Source organism: Eptesicus fuscus, chromosome 5 (assembly GCF_027574615.1).
Source record: "Eptesicus fuscus isolate TK198812 chromosome 5, DD_ASM_mEF_20220401, whole genome shotgun sequence".
Taxonomy (NCBI): domain Eukaryota; kingdom Metazoa; phylum Chordata; class Mammalia; order Chiroptera; family Vespertilionidae; genus Eptesicus; species Eptesicus fuscus.
In genome coordinates this window covers 56,729,338-56,744,637 of record NC_072477.1, presented here as the reverse complement: position 1 = coordinate 56,744,637, position 15,300 = coordinate 56,729,338, and the positions used below count along the sequence as shown (strand labels likewise).

Genomic DNA, 15,300 nt, shown 5'->3' with positions numbered 1-15,300 from the left:
TCACTTTGAGTCTTTGCTCAAATGTCACCTTTTAGGCGAAACCTTTCCTAACTGCCCTATGTAAAATAGCAACCTCACTCCTACCCCTCACACTCCCCCATCTGCCCTACTTTCTCTTTTTCTTCCTCCATGGCTCTTTTTACCATCTGATATTACATTTTGCTTGCTTATTATTTGGGCCCCCCATTAGAATGCAAGTTCCATCAGGCATATTTTATTTCTGAATCTACAGAATAGTAGTATTTGTCAAATAATAAACTATCCATAATATTTGAATAAGTGTATGTACAGAAGGATGAAGAAGGGATTTGTTCTAAGTCACATAGCTAGTTGTTGCTAATAGAAAGTACCAGTGTATAGATAATCTGTCCCAAGTTCTTTTTTTTTTTTTTTAATATATTTTTATTGATTTCAGAGAGGAAGGGAGAGGGAGAGAGAGATAGAAACATCAATGATGAGAATGATTGATTGGCTGCCTGGGGATCAAGTCCGAAACCCAGGCGTGTGCCCTTAGCTGGAATCGAACCCGGGACCCTTCAGTCCACAGGCCGATGCTCTATCCACTGAGCCAAACCAGCTAGGGCTGTCCCAAATTCTTTTTTTTCTTCTTTTTTTTTACCTTCCCCCAGCCTCCCCTACCCCTATCACATGCCCAGATTCTTTATAGTATTTTATCACCACCAACCCCATTGCCTTTTCTTTTAAGTTGACTTTAAGCTGGATCTTCCTTCCACATGTTTTCTAGAGTTTGACCTTTCTGAGGGGCTATTTTATATAAATTTACTCATATTCTAACTTATCCCTCTCTCCTTCCCTCTTCTTTGCCCCTTCTTACAGGTTTCTGTTAGTAAATTAATATGGTGTTTTGTTTTGTTTTTAATTTTTAAATGGATTTCAAAGAGGAAAGGAGAGATAGAAACATCAGTGATGAGAGAGAGAATCATTGTTTGGCTGCCTCCTGCACGTCCCCTACTGGGGATCAAGCCTGCAACCTGGGTATGTGCCCTTGACCAGAATCGAACCCAGGACCCTTCAGTCCACAGGCCGAAGCTCTATCCACTGAGCCAAACCGGCCAGAGCTAATATGGTGTTTATCATGCACTGGATCAAATGCCTAGCACTACCATGTCCTGTGAGAAAGGGAAGGACGCAGACGGAAGACAGCATTCCTTGAGGAAATGAATGTTCAGTTAGCCCCTTCTTCTCCACAGTCTTTGTGCTCTTGCAGTTCTAGTTATTGGTGATCTCTTTTGGTCTTCTGCCTTAGGCATTCTTTTTTATCTCTGCCTTGGAAATCAGTCCATAATTTACCCTCATTTTGGCTTTGCAGTAATCCAGCTGCACCAGGACCTAAATAAGGAAAAAATATTCCAGAGACATTGATGAAGTCAGTCCTACACAGAAACTGGCAGAAGGATGAGGGACAAGAGAAAAACATGACAAAGGGTGTGGATGAACATGAGGATTAAATAGCAATGGCGAATGTTGCCAACAGAGAATTACATGTGACAGAAAAATCCAAAGAGTGTGACAGGGGCCCTGTCCAGTGTTGCTCAGTTGGTTGGGCATTGCCCCACATACCGAGGTCGATGGTTTGATTCCTCATCAAGGCACCTGCCTAGGTTGTGGGCTCAATCCCTGGTAGGGCGTGAGTAGGAGGCAGCCAATTAATGTTTCTCGCTCTCTCTAAAAATCAATAAGCCCAGCGTGACTCAATGGTTGAGCATCGACCTATGAACCAGGAGATCACGGTTCGATTCCCAGTCAGGGCACATGCCCAGATTGCGTGCTCAATCCCCAGTGTGGGGCGTGCAGGAGGCAGTCAAATCAATGATTCTCATCACTGATGTTTCGATATCTCTCTCCCTCTCCCTTCCTCTCTGAAATCAATAAAAAATATATTTAAAAAATAATAAAAATGAATAAAAACATGTTTTCTTAAAAAAGATTGTGACAGTATATATGCAAAGTGGATACATGTGACACCTATGAGGTAGGTGTCAAACTCAAACAATCAAATGAGAAACATTAAGGCAGTTATGTTAATTAGTATATTAGTTTATGGTACGTACGGTGTATACTAGTAATTGTCAGATTTTAACCTCCAAATATTTTCTTTAACTTCTAGGCTTTTGCAGATATGCTGAGAGTGAACAAAAATTTGAAGAGCTTAAATATGGAGTCCAACTTTATCACAGGAGCTGGGGTTCTAGCACTGATTGATGCTTTAAGAGATAATGAGACCCTGGCCGAGCTCAAGATTGACAATCAGGTCAGTGTTCTGCAGCAGTGACTGAGGAAGCTGCAGCCCACACTGCTGTGCAGGGCTGGGGACTCAGGAGGCGTGCCCTTGGGGAGGAGGGCTTTCAGGGAGCTATTTGGGAAGGTGGCATGAAAGAGGATGAGAGGACATTGGAGGCATCTGGAATATTAATTTGATATTTTTTAGTATGGGTCTTTAGTATATTCATAGAGTTTGCATCCATCACCACTGTCTAATTCCAGAACATTTTTATCATCGCAAAAAGAAACTTGCCCTGAAAAAAAAAAAGAAAAAGAAACTTGCCCTGGCCTGTGTGCTCAGTGGTAGACCGTCAGCCTGAGCCCTGCTCAAGGGCATGTACCTGGGTTGCAGGTCCATCCCAGACCCCAGGCCCTGGTTGAAGCTCCTGAGGGAGGCAACCAATCCGTGTGTCTCTCTCACATCAATGTTTCTTTCTTTCTGTCTCCCTCTCACTCTGCATCTCCTTCTCCCTCCTTCCTTCCTTCTCTTTCCCCCTACCCCCGCCACCCCCTGGAAAAAATCCTTGGGCAAGGATTAACAACAACAAAAGAAACTCCATACCCACCAGCAGTCACTCCCAATTCATTACTCCCACCAGCTCCTGGCAGCCGTTACTCTATTTCCTGTGTCTGCATTTGTCTATTGGAGACAGTTCATATAAATGGAATTGTGTGCTATGTGGTCTTTTGTGTCTGCCGCCTTTCCCTGAGCAGAATGTTCTGGAGGTTCATCCAGGTTGTAGCACCTGAGTACTTATTCTTGTTTTTGGCTGAATAATATTGTTACCTTTGGGTTGTTTCTACTTTTTGAATATTAGGAATGAAGCTGCTGTGAACATTTATATATACAGGTTCTTGTATGAACGTGTGTTTTCATTTTTTGTGGGTCTGTACCTAGAAGTGGCATCGCTAGGTCATACGGGAATGTCATACTGTTTTCCACAGCAACTGCATCATTTTACATTCTCACCAGCATGCCTGAGGGTCCCATTTTTTTCTACATTCTTGCCGACTCTTATTATTTTCTGTCTTTTTTATTATAGTCATCCTGTGGGTATGAAGAGTATCTCATGATGGAAATCCAGTTTGTTGATGTCTGTATGATCTATACTGAACTTTAAACTTTCGTTTCTCTTGTATGCTATAAGAATTGGGAAAATTTTAAAATACCAACAGAATCAGCATGTGCCTCAATGTCTTAGTCTTGACTTACCTAGAAAAGTATTTTGAGCAAGTTTATTAACACTGTTCTTTATTTCTGAATATTCCAGAGGCAACAGCTGGGGACAGCTGTAGAGTTGGAAATGGCGAAGATGCTTGAGGAAAATACAAATATCCTTAAGTTTGGATATCGGTTTACACAGCAGGGACCCCGAACCAGGGCAGCTAATGCTATAACGAAAAACAATGACTTAGGTAAGACGTACAATTGCAAATCAAATTTCTGAATCATGCCATAAAGCTAATGTATTAGAGAAGCTTTTTTTTGCTTTTAAAATAAATTTTAACAGAGATGACTTGGCCTGTGTTTCTAATATCTGCATGGTCCTTTTTATACTGATTGGATCAGAATTCAGTTTAAGGGAGGCTGTAGTGATTATTGGGTTGGGTAGTGGGTAAAATCTACTTCCTGTAAAAATCATATTTCACAGCTTTTAGTGAACAGTTTTCTACAATAAATAGTTATACTTCCTATAATAAATGTCTTACTCTTAGCTCTAAGTCACCCATTGGAGCTATTAAAAAAGATTTCAACATGACAGTAAAATGTTTGTCCATTTTATCAAATGCTCTCTGGTGGCTGTTAGGTAAGAGTAACAAGATCCTGAAGTTGAAGACCTGGCCCTGCTACTAGTGAGCACAGCCTGGTGGGTTAGGGCCCCCCATCCATGAGGAGGCTGGGGGGCCTCAGATGCATGCACCTTCTTTACTCCATCAGCTGAACTAGTTGGCTGGCCTCTTTGACAGCCAAAGGTTATGGTAGCCAGCTGTGACCTGACCACATTACCAGGGTCTGAGATCTTCATCACTTTGCATTTATTTTGTCATAGCCCTGAGCCAGTCATTTTGTGGGAGAAAAGAGAAGGAAAATTTGGAGAGCAGTAGTAAGTCACTTTCAAAAATGAATGACAAAACCGTTTTCACTATGTTCTTTCACAGACTGAGGAAGTACGCTGTACTGTATGTAGTGCCCAATCTGAAGAGCATGCACATAGTGTTAATACTACCTAACCGCAGCTGCCTGAGTGTCAATTCAGAATTTAACACAATCATTTGTTAACTATTTTTAATGGAGGTATAAACTTTTTCAATAAACAGATGAGACAGCACAATGGACTTGAATGTGATTGCTGACATTCTGTTTTAGATTTCTAATGCTCTGGCTATGTAAGCACAGGTGAGCTAGGACATGTAGTTCTCATTTTGAAACCCCTCACTTCTCAGGTAAATGATAAGGAAAAGGATGTGAATTTTTTATTTTAATGACCATGTGAATTGGAAATAGACATTTCATGTTTGTACAACTATCGTTGGATTTACAGAAACTTGTTTGTAAAAAGCAAGTTAAGTTTGTACAAATGAACAGGGATCTCTAACTTTACTTTTCTCATAGTTCGCAAGAAACGAGTTGAAGGAGACCACCAGTAAGTCCGCCAAGGCATAACCTTTGGAAGACTTCGGAAGGTCATCAGGACTCATGTTGGTGATATCAGATATAAAATTTTCCTGGGTTGAAGGGAAGAGACTGGAAATTTTTCTTTTTTCTTTTTTTAACTACATGTATATTTTTCTAGTTTAAGTTACAAGTTTCAAACTGTAAAATCAATAGTGGGTGATATTTTATATTTAAAGCATTATTTCTACTTAAATCAATTTTAATTTAGCTTAATTGAGTGGTTTATGCTGGGTCTTGGTTAAAAAAAAAACAAAACAATTATAAGAAAGTGTAGGAAGTCACATGTAGAATAATATGAACATTTTAAGGACCAAAATCTCTTTGTGAAAAAAAGGGACCTTGCTGATATCAGACTTGCTGTGCACCTCATAGGTACAAGCACTTCAAAGCTTTCCTGATTCCAGGACGGGAGAGATTTCCGTGTTTCAGAACACATGAGCTTGGAAAGATTGTGCTTTTGCTTCTATCAAGAAAGCACAATGCCAGAATTTTAAACCAGGTGACTCAAAACCTAGTCATCTGTTTAGAAGTAAAAGCAGGCCTCTGGGAGAGAGAAAATGCGTTCCAGGTTACTGCACTTGTCTGATGTGTTTAGCAACACCTCTAAGAGTATAGTGATGTCTCTACACTGATTACAGTATTTCCTTTTAATACTGTGGACTTCATTAGATTGTTGTGAAAGCCCATAGTAAAAAGCATCAGAGTAGGAAAGTTATTCTCTTCCTGTAAAAGGCAGATAGCCAACTCTTGGTTATATAGGGTAAGAGAAAAAGAAAGCTGTTGTTTACAGTAAATGTGATGAAGGTGAAGTCTGAGGAGCTTGCAAAACCGTCAGTTAAACTGATGGTTCCTGTAAAGCAAATTAGACACGGGCACGCGTATAAATCAGTGTTCCTGTATGCAGTGCAGAATTCGATAAACGGTATTTAATCATCACTCACTACAAATTTTCCAAACAGGAAACCTGCTCTTCTTCATAAACCCAGTTTTTATTGTTTCCTGTTATCTTGTACTTTTTTGTCCAAATTGTGTAAGAAGTAATTTCTCATAACAAAAGTTGTCTTCCTGTTACTCAAAGAATCCAAGTGAACAGTGTACTGTGGTGGGCTGACTCCAGGCTGCGGTGCGGTAGAGGATGGGCCTGTGTCCTGGCTGTTCAGGGCAGCCTCTGGACCGGAGCTGGCGGAGTCTTTACAGCCACCGAAAGCAGGGGCAAAGGAATCCGAGTAACCCTGGCCTCAGAAATTCAGGCCCGGCTGTACCATTCACAGGGAGATTTTTCTAAGGGAGAATCTCATTCCAGAGGAGCAGAGAGGTCTGTTGTCAATTTTTAAAAAAAGGTTTTTTTCCTGCTCCTTCAGCTTACAGTGGACAGTTTATCCAATGACTGGGCAGTTTCCTGTGTGCTATGGTATAAGCCTTCTTAACAGGGTGTGTTTGTTGCTTTGTGTCAGTATCTAATGTTTTAAAGGGGCCTAAGATTGACTTTGCACTATTTCCTTTCAGTTACAGGCTGCTGATTTTTTTTTAATTAGGAAGTCTCTCTCTCTCTCTCTCTCTCTCTCTCTCTCTCTCTCTCTCTCTCTCGCTCTCTCGCTCTCTCTCCCTTTCATATACAACTTTGGAAACGTACTTGGTTTCAGAGACTGCACTGTTCCAGCGGGGCGGGGGCCACAGGGAGAAGAGGCGAGGCTGCCTGGCTCGCACTGTCCTGTGAGTCATTACATGGATTAGTACGTTACCCCCTCCTCCATGAGTTGGTTTTTTAACAGAGACAGACAAGCCCTTACCTAAAATTGTGTGTCATACTTATGGATAATATCTTTAGTATGAAGAAGTTGAGTGTTTTGCTTGTACCATTCCAGTTCTGAGCTACAATAGTTCATTATATAATTTCTTAATAAATAACTTTAAAGATAAACATTCATCCAATTGAATACAGAAAAATCTTTGGAGAATTGTAACTACAGGGGACAAAACTGATGTTTACTTTGATCTTTAAAAATATGGCACCTCTTAGCCTTTTATTAATTTTTTGGAATTTCTACATTGCTCTAAAATTTTGTAATAGATTAGGGTTGTGAAGTAGTCTTGATTTTTAAACCAAAGATGTATAAGACTTAAATTTTGTAGTCTAACCAATTTAAACTTATCTGGTGATCTAATCAAAGAACATTTGCATTTTTAAATTGCTGAGGTTTTTTTAAAGCTTTAACTTCCCATTTTATAAAATTTTATATTTATATTTGTCCAAATTTTTTCTAGTATGTCTACATGAACTTGTATTTTAAAAATATTAATTACTAATATTGATATTATTAAAATGGATTTTGGTGCTATATACTTGTATCTAGTAAGTCTAAAGTATAGAAGAAATACATTTTCTAAGGGTGCCTGTCATTTAAAAGACCAAATAAACATTTTGTGTTTTAAACACCTACCAATTGTTAGAGATTTCAATGAGAATTATCTTGATCATTAAATGGCAAATTCTTATTATTTGAATGAAACAACCCACATACTTTATGCAATAGGTGCACTCTGGAAAAGTTACATGTAAATAGAACTTTGTAAATTGTTTTTCCATTGACAATATCTGATGTGTTTTCATTTAAAATGGGAATTCCATGGTATTAAAAACTTATAAAAGAAAAATGTTTGGTAAATGTTAGTCTTGTTCTATTATATATTATATTTAACCCTTGCTGCCATTAAAATACGATGAGAAGATGCATGAGGTTTCATAAAATCTTGTATTTTTGGCTCAGTGTTCCCAGGGCTGCCTCACTTCCCCCTTACAGAATCAGGAACCACCCTAACCTCCACACACACCTGAGGAGCATGCTTCTTCTGGGGTCCAAGCAACTTCCATCCTCTGCAAGCTCAGTGCCATCCCACTTGGCTGCTTCTTGCAAAGCCACAACTTTTCCAGTTTCATTGAGATATCGTTGACATTTAACATTGTGTTAGCTTAAAGTTATACAACATAATGATTTAATCTATAGATGTAAGACATGATCACCACAGTAAGTTTAGTTAACATCCATCACTTCACATAGTTAAATTTTTTCCTTGTGATGACAACTTTTAAGATCTACTCTCTTAGCAACTTTCAAATATATAATACAGTATTGTTAACTATAGTCCCCATGCTGTACATTAGATCCCCAGGACTTAGTCATCTTATACCTGAAGTTTGTACCTTTTGACCACCTTCACCCAATCCTTCATCTCCAGCCTTGCCTCACAACTACCCATCTGTTCTCTGTTTCAATGAGGTTTTTTCTCTTTTCACGTAAGTGAGATCATACAGTATTTGTCTTCCTCTGTCTGGCTTATTTGACTTAGCACCATGTCCTCAAGGCCACTTCACTTCCGAAGAGTGTTAACCGAAGACATGGCATCCAGGAAAGCTAAACACAGGGATATGCAGAGCAGCTCCTCATGCTGCCCTCAGACTCAGTTCCAATTTGTCTGCTTAAGAAGGGTTAAAAAAAATGGCACATACACATATGCTCATACACACACATTGCATAAAAATCTTTGTAATTTCAAGTAAATGCCCACTTTATATTTTTTTGTCTTTTGGATGAATTATATTTGGTTTTAATTATGTTTAAAAGCTTGGAAATTATCTTGTTACAATGCATCATTCTTTGTCACAGCAAATAGGTATTTAAATACATTTTTTAATGCTAAAATATCCAAAATGCTGTAGATGTTTTATTTTTTCAACTTTTTAAATATAAGCGTGTTAATTTTTATAATACTGATGTCTAAATACGAAATATTATTAACCTGGTTCATAATAGCACAGAGAAATTTCTTTTGAAGAACATGTACTATAGGCATTTAGAAGTTACCACTTCTTTCTGGAATAAATAATTTCAATAAAGTTTATCAAATATCCTGTAGACTGTGACTTTTTAAAAATCCCTTTAATTTAGATGTTCTAAAGTTCATTCTTTACACACTTCAACACCTGAACATTTTTACCCACAAAAATAGAATTTCATATGGTTCAGTCTAATGCCATCCATAAAACTGAATTGAGTTGACAAATGTGAAGAAACGGGCTCCTATGACCTGATTGGGAGTCAGTCCTGCTTAAAGCAGATGATTTTACATTACAGCAAAGGTACCTCTTATCAGTCACCTATGTCCACCAACCAAAAGGGAAAATCAGTGAAACGTATAATGGGTTTGAGGAAACTTTTAGGGATAAATGTCAATTTAATTTAAAATTTTCACAGTTCTGAAGCTGAAATTTAAAAAAATTCCCTTGAATCTTCAATGTTGGCTGGCCTTTGAGGATGGCTGTTGGGGTACGTTCTCTTACAGGAAGCTTTGATGCCTGTCCCCTTTGGTAAGTTGGAGGCTCAGGCGCTGGAGTCATCAGGTAACTTTAGCTCCTGTGAGTTCAAGTGGAGGTGGTGCCAGAAACTGTGGCCATAGGGAGACAGTGCCTTTGTGCTCAGCCAAGCAGCACCCTGCATTTTTAGGTACCAAATAAGTGGCCGACCACATGTGGGCCCCAGATCCCCAAACATCTTTTATCCTTCGTGTGTTAAACTTTCCCGCACACCTGCAAAGGTTGAGGGCCTGGAGATCCTAGCGTAAATCCCCACCCCAGTCTGTTTGCAGAGACAGCAGAGCCCCATGGGCCACTTACCCCCCCATAAAGAATAGCTGAGCTGAGGGACCTCAGTGTCAGTGGAGAGAGACGGCTCCATTGTTTCCTCCCTTAGATTTACAAGTTGGACAATTAAAACTCAACAAAGGATCCCCCGCTCAACATAAACATGCCTGGAAGATGCACACATTGGGACATGTGAAGGCAGGCATAATGGAATGAACAGGGGAGGACAGACAGTGGCTGCAGATACAGCTCAGTGTCCATCTAAAAGTATAAAAGGGAGGGAAATATATGAATCCAGGTTTTCCACATGTTGAGATAATGGGTCATTTTTCTTGGACCTTTTCTATTTAACAAACATTTTTAAAGATGTTTCTAATTAGTATTCAATTCTCAGAGGCAGAGAAATATAAACATTAAATCATGAACTATTTACATGGTCAAGTCCAAGTACCCCTGAGTTGAGGAAACTGACTTCAGAGAAGTTAAGTAACTTGCCCAAGATATTACCGATGGTTTGTTCATTCAGTAAATACTTATTAAGGTACCTATTACATTCCAGCTACACCAGCCACAAAGTTAGAAGTTGAATCTGGTTTTGGTTCCCACTGCTCTTCTATAATAATAAAAGCATAATATGCTAATTAGACCAGACGTCCTTCTGGTTGGAGCTGCAAGAGCCGAGGCAAGCTGCCGCGGCTGCGAGAGCCAACATCTTTGCATGAGTTTCGTGCATCAGGCCTCTAGTTTCTCCATAAAGTCACTAATACATCTGCTCAGTATCGTGGCTGTGCATAGAAAATCCTGCCTCTTATCTCAAAAATGCTGATTTTCCTTTACTTGGGAAGAAAAAGCTTTGGACAGCAGTCTTAAGTTCTTTAAGTCTCAGCTTCCACATCTGTAAAATGGGAATAACAGCCCTGTCCTTCAAGTTGTTCTGAGGATTAGAATTGTAGGGCCCATACAGCACCCAGTGTCCAGTGAGCCCTCCCATGCTATACCTGCTTTTCCAAGGTCCCAGGGCTATGTGGTCAATGGAAAGTTGACACGGCACAGAAGGGCCTGACCCAGCTGGCAGAAGAGGGAGGACATCCCAGAGGGGGCAGTACCAGAGCTAAACCCAAGCTTACCTCTGAGCCCTACCGGGGATGGGGTGAGGCAGAGGGCAGGAAGGCAAGAAAACCTAAGATCCAGAGCAAACACAAACTGGATTTTCTAAAGTCATAGACTTGCTTCTGAACATTTTTTATTCACAACTAAGATTATGCAAAAATAACTCAATTCATCAAACAAAACAAGACATTTCATCATTGTTTTAAAACAAACTGTTGAGCCCTAGCCAGTTTGGATAGAGTGTTGGCCTGCGGACTGAAGAGTCCCGGGTTTGATTCCGGTCAAGGGCACATGCCTGGTTGTGGACTCGATCCCCAGTAGGGGGCGTACAGGAGGCAGCCAATCAAGGATTCTCTCTTATCATTGATGTTTCTATCTTTCCCTCTCCATTCCTCTCTGAAATCAATTAAAAATATATATATTAAAAAACAAACTGTTGAAAACAATACAGACAATGAGTGCAGGTTTTATGCGTCTGTCATCTTTCTCTTCTCTCCCTGCTTTCCTGCTTCTGTAGGGTTCACCTGGAAAATATGAGAGTCGAGAGGTAAAATTCAGTACCAAACTGACTGAGGAGCCAGCCTTCAGTGAGAACTCGACCCCCCACTGGCGACCTGTCCGGCAGGTCAGGCAATGGAAACGGTGCTTCCCCCGGACAGCGGTCAGAGCGGAGGGGCACTCGCTCTCCCGACTAGGATTTCTACAATATTATACTTGAGATGCATTTGTCCGCTTCCTTAGTACTTTACTCTCTAAAATTCAGCACTTTAAAGCCCGCTGATTTTTTTAAAGGACTACTGATGTTTTCTGTGCTTTTAAATTTTGAAATATATATTTATATAGAATAAGTGAAAATGAATGCCTCGCTTAGACAAGTGACCCATGTTCAGTTGAACATCCCTGTTACTGTGACCTTTACTCCCATCTCCCTCCAGGACACAGAGTGGAGCATGTTAAGTGTTCGGCAAACACTGAAGGAATAAATACGGCTCATGGGCACTAACGTAGTGATTCACTTGTATAGTGGAGACTTAAAATATCTTTGCACTGATGATCCTATACATGACAAAGGAAATAATTAAAGGAAAAACATTTTAATTACATGGAAATGAAATAACGCTCCACTACCATTACACCCAAATAATAAAGACACCCGGTTACCACAGGAACATGGTAGATCCCTTGCTCTCTCTCCCACACTGAACTGTTCCTAGTTCTCCAGACAAGACTTGGTGCCCAAGGGCCCCGAGCCTTCCTCACAGGCCTCTGCATCTCCCTGGCAGGCCCGCCCTGGCCGGTGTCCCCTACAAGCCAACACGCTCCCACACCGGGGCCAGCCCCAGTCCTGGTGCTGCCTGCCTCTCACTGAGGTCCAGCCAAGCGTGTGGCCGAGGCTACAAGCTCCTCTTGAGAAGCTGGCTCCTGAGTGCAGGGCAAACCCTTTGGAATGGAATGTATTTGCTTTTACCTCATCACTGGTGAGTTGCTTTGCTCTCAGTAATCCTTGAGGCTTTTCTTCTTCTGATCCTTCATCACTGTCTGACGAATTGATTCTGGCCTGTTCCTCTGAAAGCAAAGGAAGTAGAGCATGAGACTGACCCTCCAAGACACATTTATTCCTGAATTTTTCTTCTGAATACTGTCACTTCCCACAGTACGTTTTCCCTTGAGGAGCCAACAGTTTTTTTAAAGTTTTGATGGGAAGTATAAACAGAGGTGGGCAAAAGTAGGTAAGAACTCTGTGCCAACGTGTGCTTGAGTTTCGCAAGTAGACTACGGAGTGTGTAAGTAACGAAGGCCGGCGATGTGAGCACTTGAGACTGGGCCTGAGGGCACCATGCCGCTCTGTTGTGTTAACAAAGCTACTGTGACAACCATAATCTGCAGGTCTTCCTCCGCACAAATACCTGCCAACCTACTTTTGCCCATCCCTGTATGACTTTCAGAAATAACTTAGATTTGAAAAGTTTTGTTCTCGGAGAGATTGATCACTTTTAAATACCCACAAGGCTTAAAGCACACATTTTTTAAAAAACTGCCAAGTTTAAGTATTGGGTCCTTAATTATACAAATAAGCAAACTGCCCATTGGGAGAAGGAAAGAGAGTTTTCCTCCATAGGACAGAATTATTTCATTTTCTTTATTTTGCCTTCGTTTCCCACCTTAGCTTTTCTATGGGAAAGTGGTCCTAACAACAACAAAAATAACCCATTGACACAGACAATAGGGTGCTGAAGGCCTGGGACAGGAGGTCCGTGGGGGAAAAGGGGGACATATGCAATACTTTCAATAATAAAGAATTACTAAAATAACAATAATAAGAGACCTTTGTACCGCCCTCTAAGTGACAGCAGGCCAGGGGATAGGAGCCCACCAGAGCAAAAGCAGGCACCGGGGCTCAGATGAAATGTTACCTCCACCGACTCACCTCCGAGTTCCCCTGGGACTGGTTTTGAATTACTCACCCTCCTCCTCCTCGCTGTCACTGCTGGACTCTTGGCAGGGGGCACTCAGGCCCTGCCGGTTCTGCTTCCCACGAAGACGGATTGTCCCCTGGCGAGTAGAAGCCCTCAAGCGTTCTTTCTCTTTCTGTAAAGAAGCAAATAAACCCCTGAACTTAAAAATGAACAACTTTTGTGCTCATTGGAACCTACTTTTATATATTCCCCATGTCTTCAGAGTACAGAGCTCTCCAAGCCACACCTGTCACCACACACAGCGATCGCCTTGTGTAGTTCTAAGGCGTGAAGGCCACACACGGGTGAAGAGGCAGACGGCCCCTCACACCGTCCGATCAGAACTGGCACAGGCACAGCCGTGGGAGCCGCCATGTCCCCTGTGCTGCCAGTCAGAGCCCAGAGAGCAGCGACCAGCTGAGCCATGTCATCATGCCCAGCGGATGCCTGAGGGAGGCCGTTTCTGTTCCCAAGAGACAGACACCTAACTGGCCTAGGCTCCACCAAACCACCACAGAGCCCAGATATTCCTGTCTGGCCCCTCAGCTCCCGACGACAGGATGAGAACCTGCAGGCATGTGAGCATGCCTGAGCCCCAAAGTAGAGCCTTCACCCCTTCATCTGCCTGGCATCCCACATGTTGGGGTTCACAAAGCAGGGCCAGTGTCAAATGAATCAGAAATGTCCTTTGACCTTCCTAGATCACTTCTTATCTGGCTAACCCAATTTTGTGATATCTCTCAAAGGCTACATTTTTTTAAATTATCAGTTTTCATCTGAAACCTCACAGATTAGAGGGAGAGCACCTGAGTGTCTGGTTTGCTCTATCTCACCCGTGGCTGTTGACATTACTGTGGTTAACTACACGTTTAGGAGGTTAAGCCGGCTCCCTGATAACCACAGAAGGTAAACTGCCAGTGGCAATAAGAAATGGTGAATTGATATTCTGAAAAGCACAAGTCTTTTTTTTTTTTTTAGTTGATTTTTTTTACAGAGAGGAAGGGAGAAGGAAAGAGAGTTAGAAACATTGATGAGAGAGAAACATCAATCAGCTGCTTCCTGCACATCCCCCACTGGGGATGTGCCCGCAACCAAGGTACATGCCCTTGACCGGAATCGAACCTGGGACCCTTCAGTCCGCAGGCCGATGCTCTATCCACTGGGCCAAACCGGTCAGGGTGGAAAGCACAACTCTTAACACCCCCAAATCCCAGGATAAAGCGTAGCCAACACACCTTAATCTTCTCGGTGCGCTGGCACTCGGGATCACGGCCAGCTATTGGTAGGATCCTAATCTTCTGCGTCCTTGAGCATCTGCCAGCAAGTGGCAGGGCCATCTTCTTATGGGTGGCATAGTCTGTAGAGTGAGGTCTGCAGGAAAGGAACAAAAAGGCCTGTTTACTAAGAACATTGGAGGCAATCGTAGCGCACAAACTGCTGTGGACAACGGCCACCTCCCGTGAGCAGAGCAGCAGGGCCCCGGACCTGGTGCTTCTGCACCCCCTCCTTCTCTGGCTCCCGAGGAGTGCCTCCCTCCGCCCCGCCCCCTGGAGAGCCAGATGGGGGGAAGTGGGAGTGGAGTGGAGGAGGAGAGGCCGTGGCAGAGTCAGGGCTTTTACAAAGAAAACCCCGACCACAATCCTAGAAGAGAAGGGAAGGGAAGCTCAGTTCCGTGAGGGAGGCACAAAGGCTGGAAGAAATAGTTTCAGAACTGAAGATGAGTCCCTCCATCTGAGTAAAATCGGAAGGAAGGTCAAAGCAAGGGGAAGGGTCACAGTGGTATGGGGGCCTCATGACCGCTCAGGGGCCACCGTGGGACAGGAGGCCCTGCACCCTGGCTAAAGGAAGGCAGGTTAAGTGCATCAGAGAGGAGAAAGGATGCTCCTCAGGAGGGAGCCTCGGAAGGAGAGTGTGGCAGTGAGAGAAGGGACGCGAGGAATGAACCTGTGATGGACAGTGAAGTACTGTCCCAGTGTGGAGCGTGGACACGGTGGAAAACACGCACAGAACCCTGTCCTTTAGGGTGCCCTCCAGAGACCATCGGGGGTTGGATCTGAGCCACATTTAGTGTGCCAGGTCTGCACGACATGATTTTATGTATTATTTGACTTAACTGATGCAACATCCCTGTCAAG

The 15,300-nt window shown here is 42.3% G+C and overlaps 1 protein-coding gene and 1 long non-coding RNA gene across 5 annotated transcripts in view; one reads left to right on the top strand and one right to left on the bottom strand.

The window, feature by feature from the left end:
- Positions 1 to 8,874, top strand: part of TMOD3 (tropomodulin 3) — a 73,646-nt gene extending 64,772 nt beyond the window's left edge. Inside the window, exons 8-11 of one of the 4 annotated variants that reach the window (XR_008556122.1) lie at positions 2,129 to 2,272; positions 3,555 to 3,699; positions 4,898 to 4,983; positions 7,762 to 8,874. Coding sequence is in view for 1 of the 4 variants with exons in the window: in XM_054716226.1 (XP_054572201.1) it covers positions 2,129 to 2,272; positions 3,555 to 3,699; positions 4,898 to 4,932 (324 nt within the window). In the remaining 3 variants the exon portion in view is untranslated. Of the gene's footprint in view, positions 1 to 2,128; positions 2,273 to 3,554; positions 3,700 to 4,897 lie in introns of all 4 variants that reach the window. The other 3 variants (XR_008556121.1, XR_008556120.1, XM_054716226.1) reach the window with 3 other exon arrangements.
- A 2,060-nt stretch (positions 8,875 to 10,934) lies between these two features.
- On the bottom strand, positions 10,935 to 14,413 carry LOC114232018 (uncharacterized). Its single transcript, XR_008556123.1, has 4 exons — positions 14,401 to 14,413; positions 13,175 to 13,298; positions 12,178 to 12,275; positions 10,935 to 11,233 (listed from the first exon to the last, which is right to left on the bottom strand). It is a non-coding gene; the product is annotated as an uncharacterized LOC114232018 (long non-coding RNA).
- Positions 14,414 to 15,300: the final 887 nt, after the last annotated feature.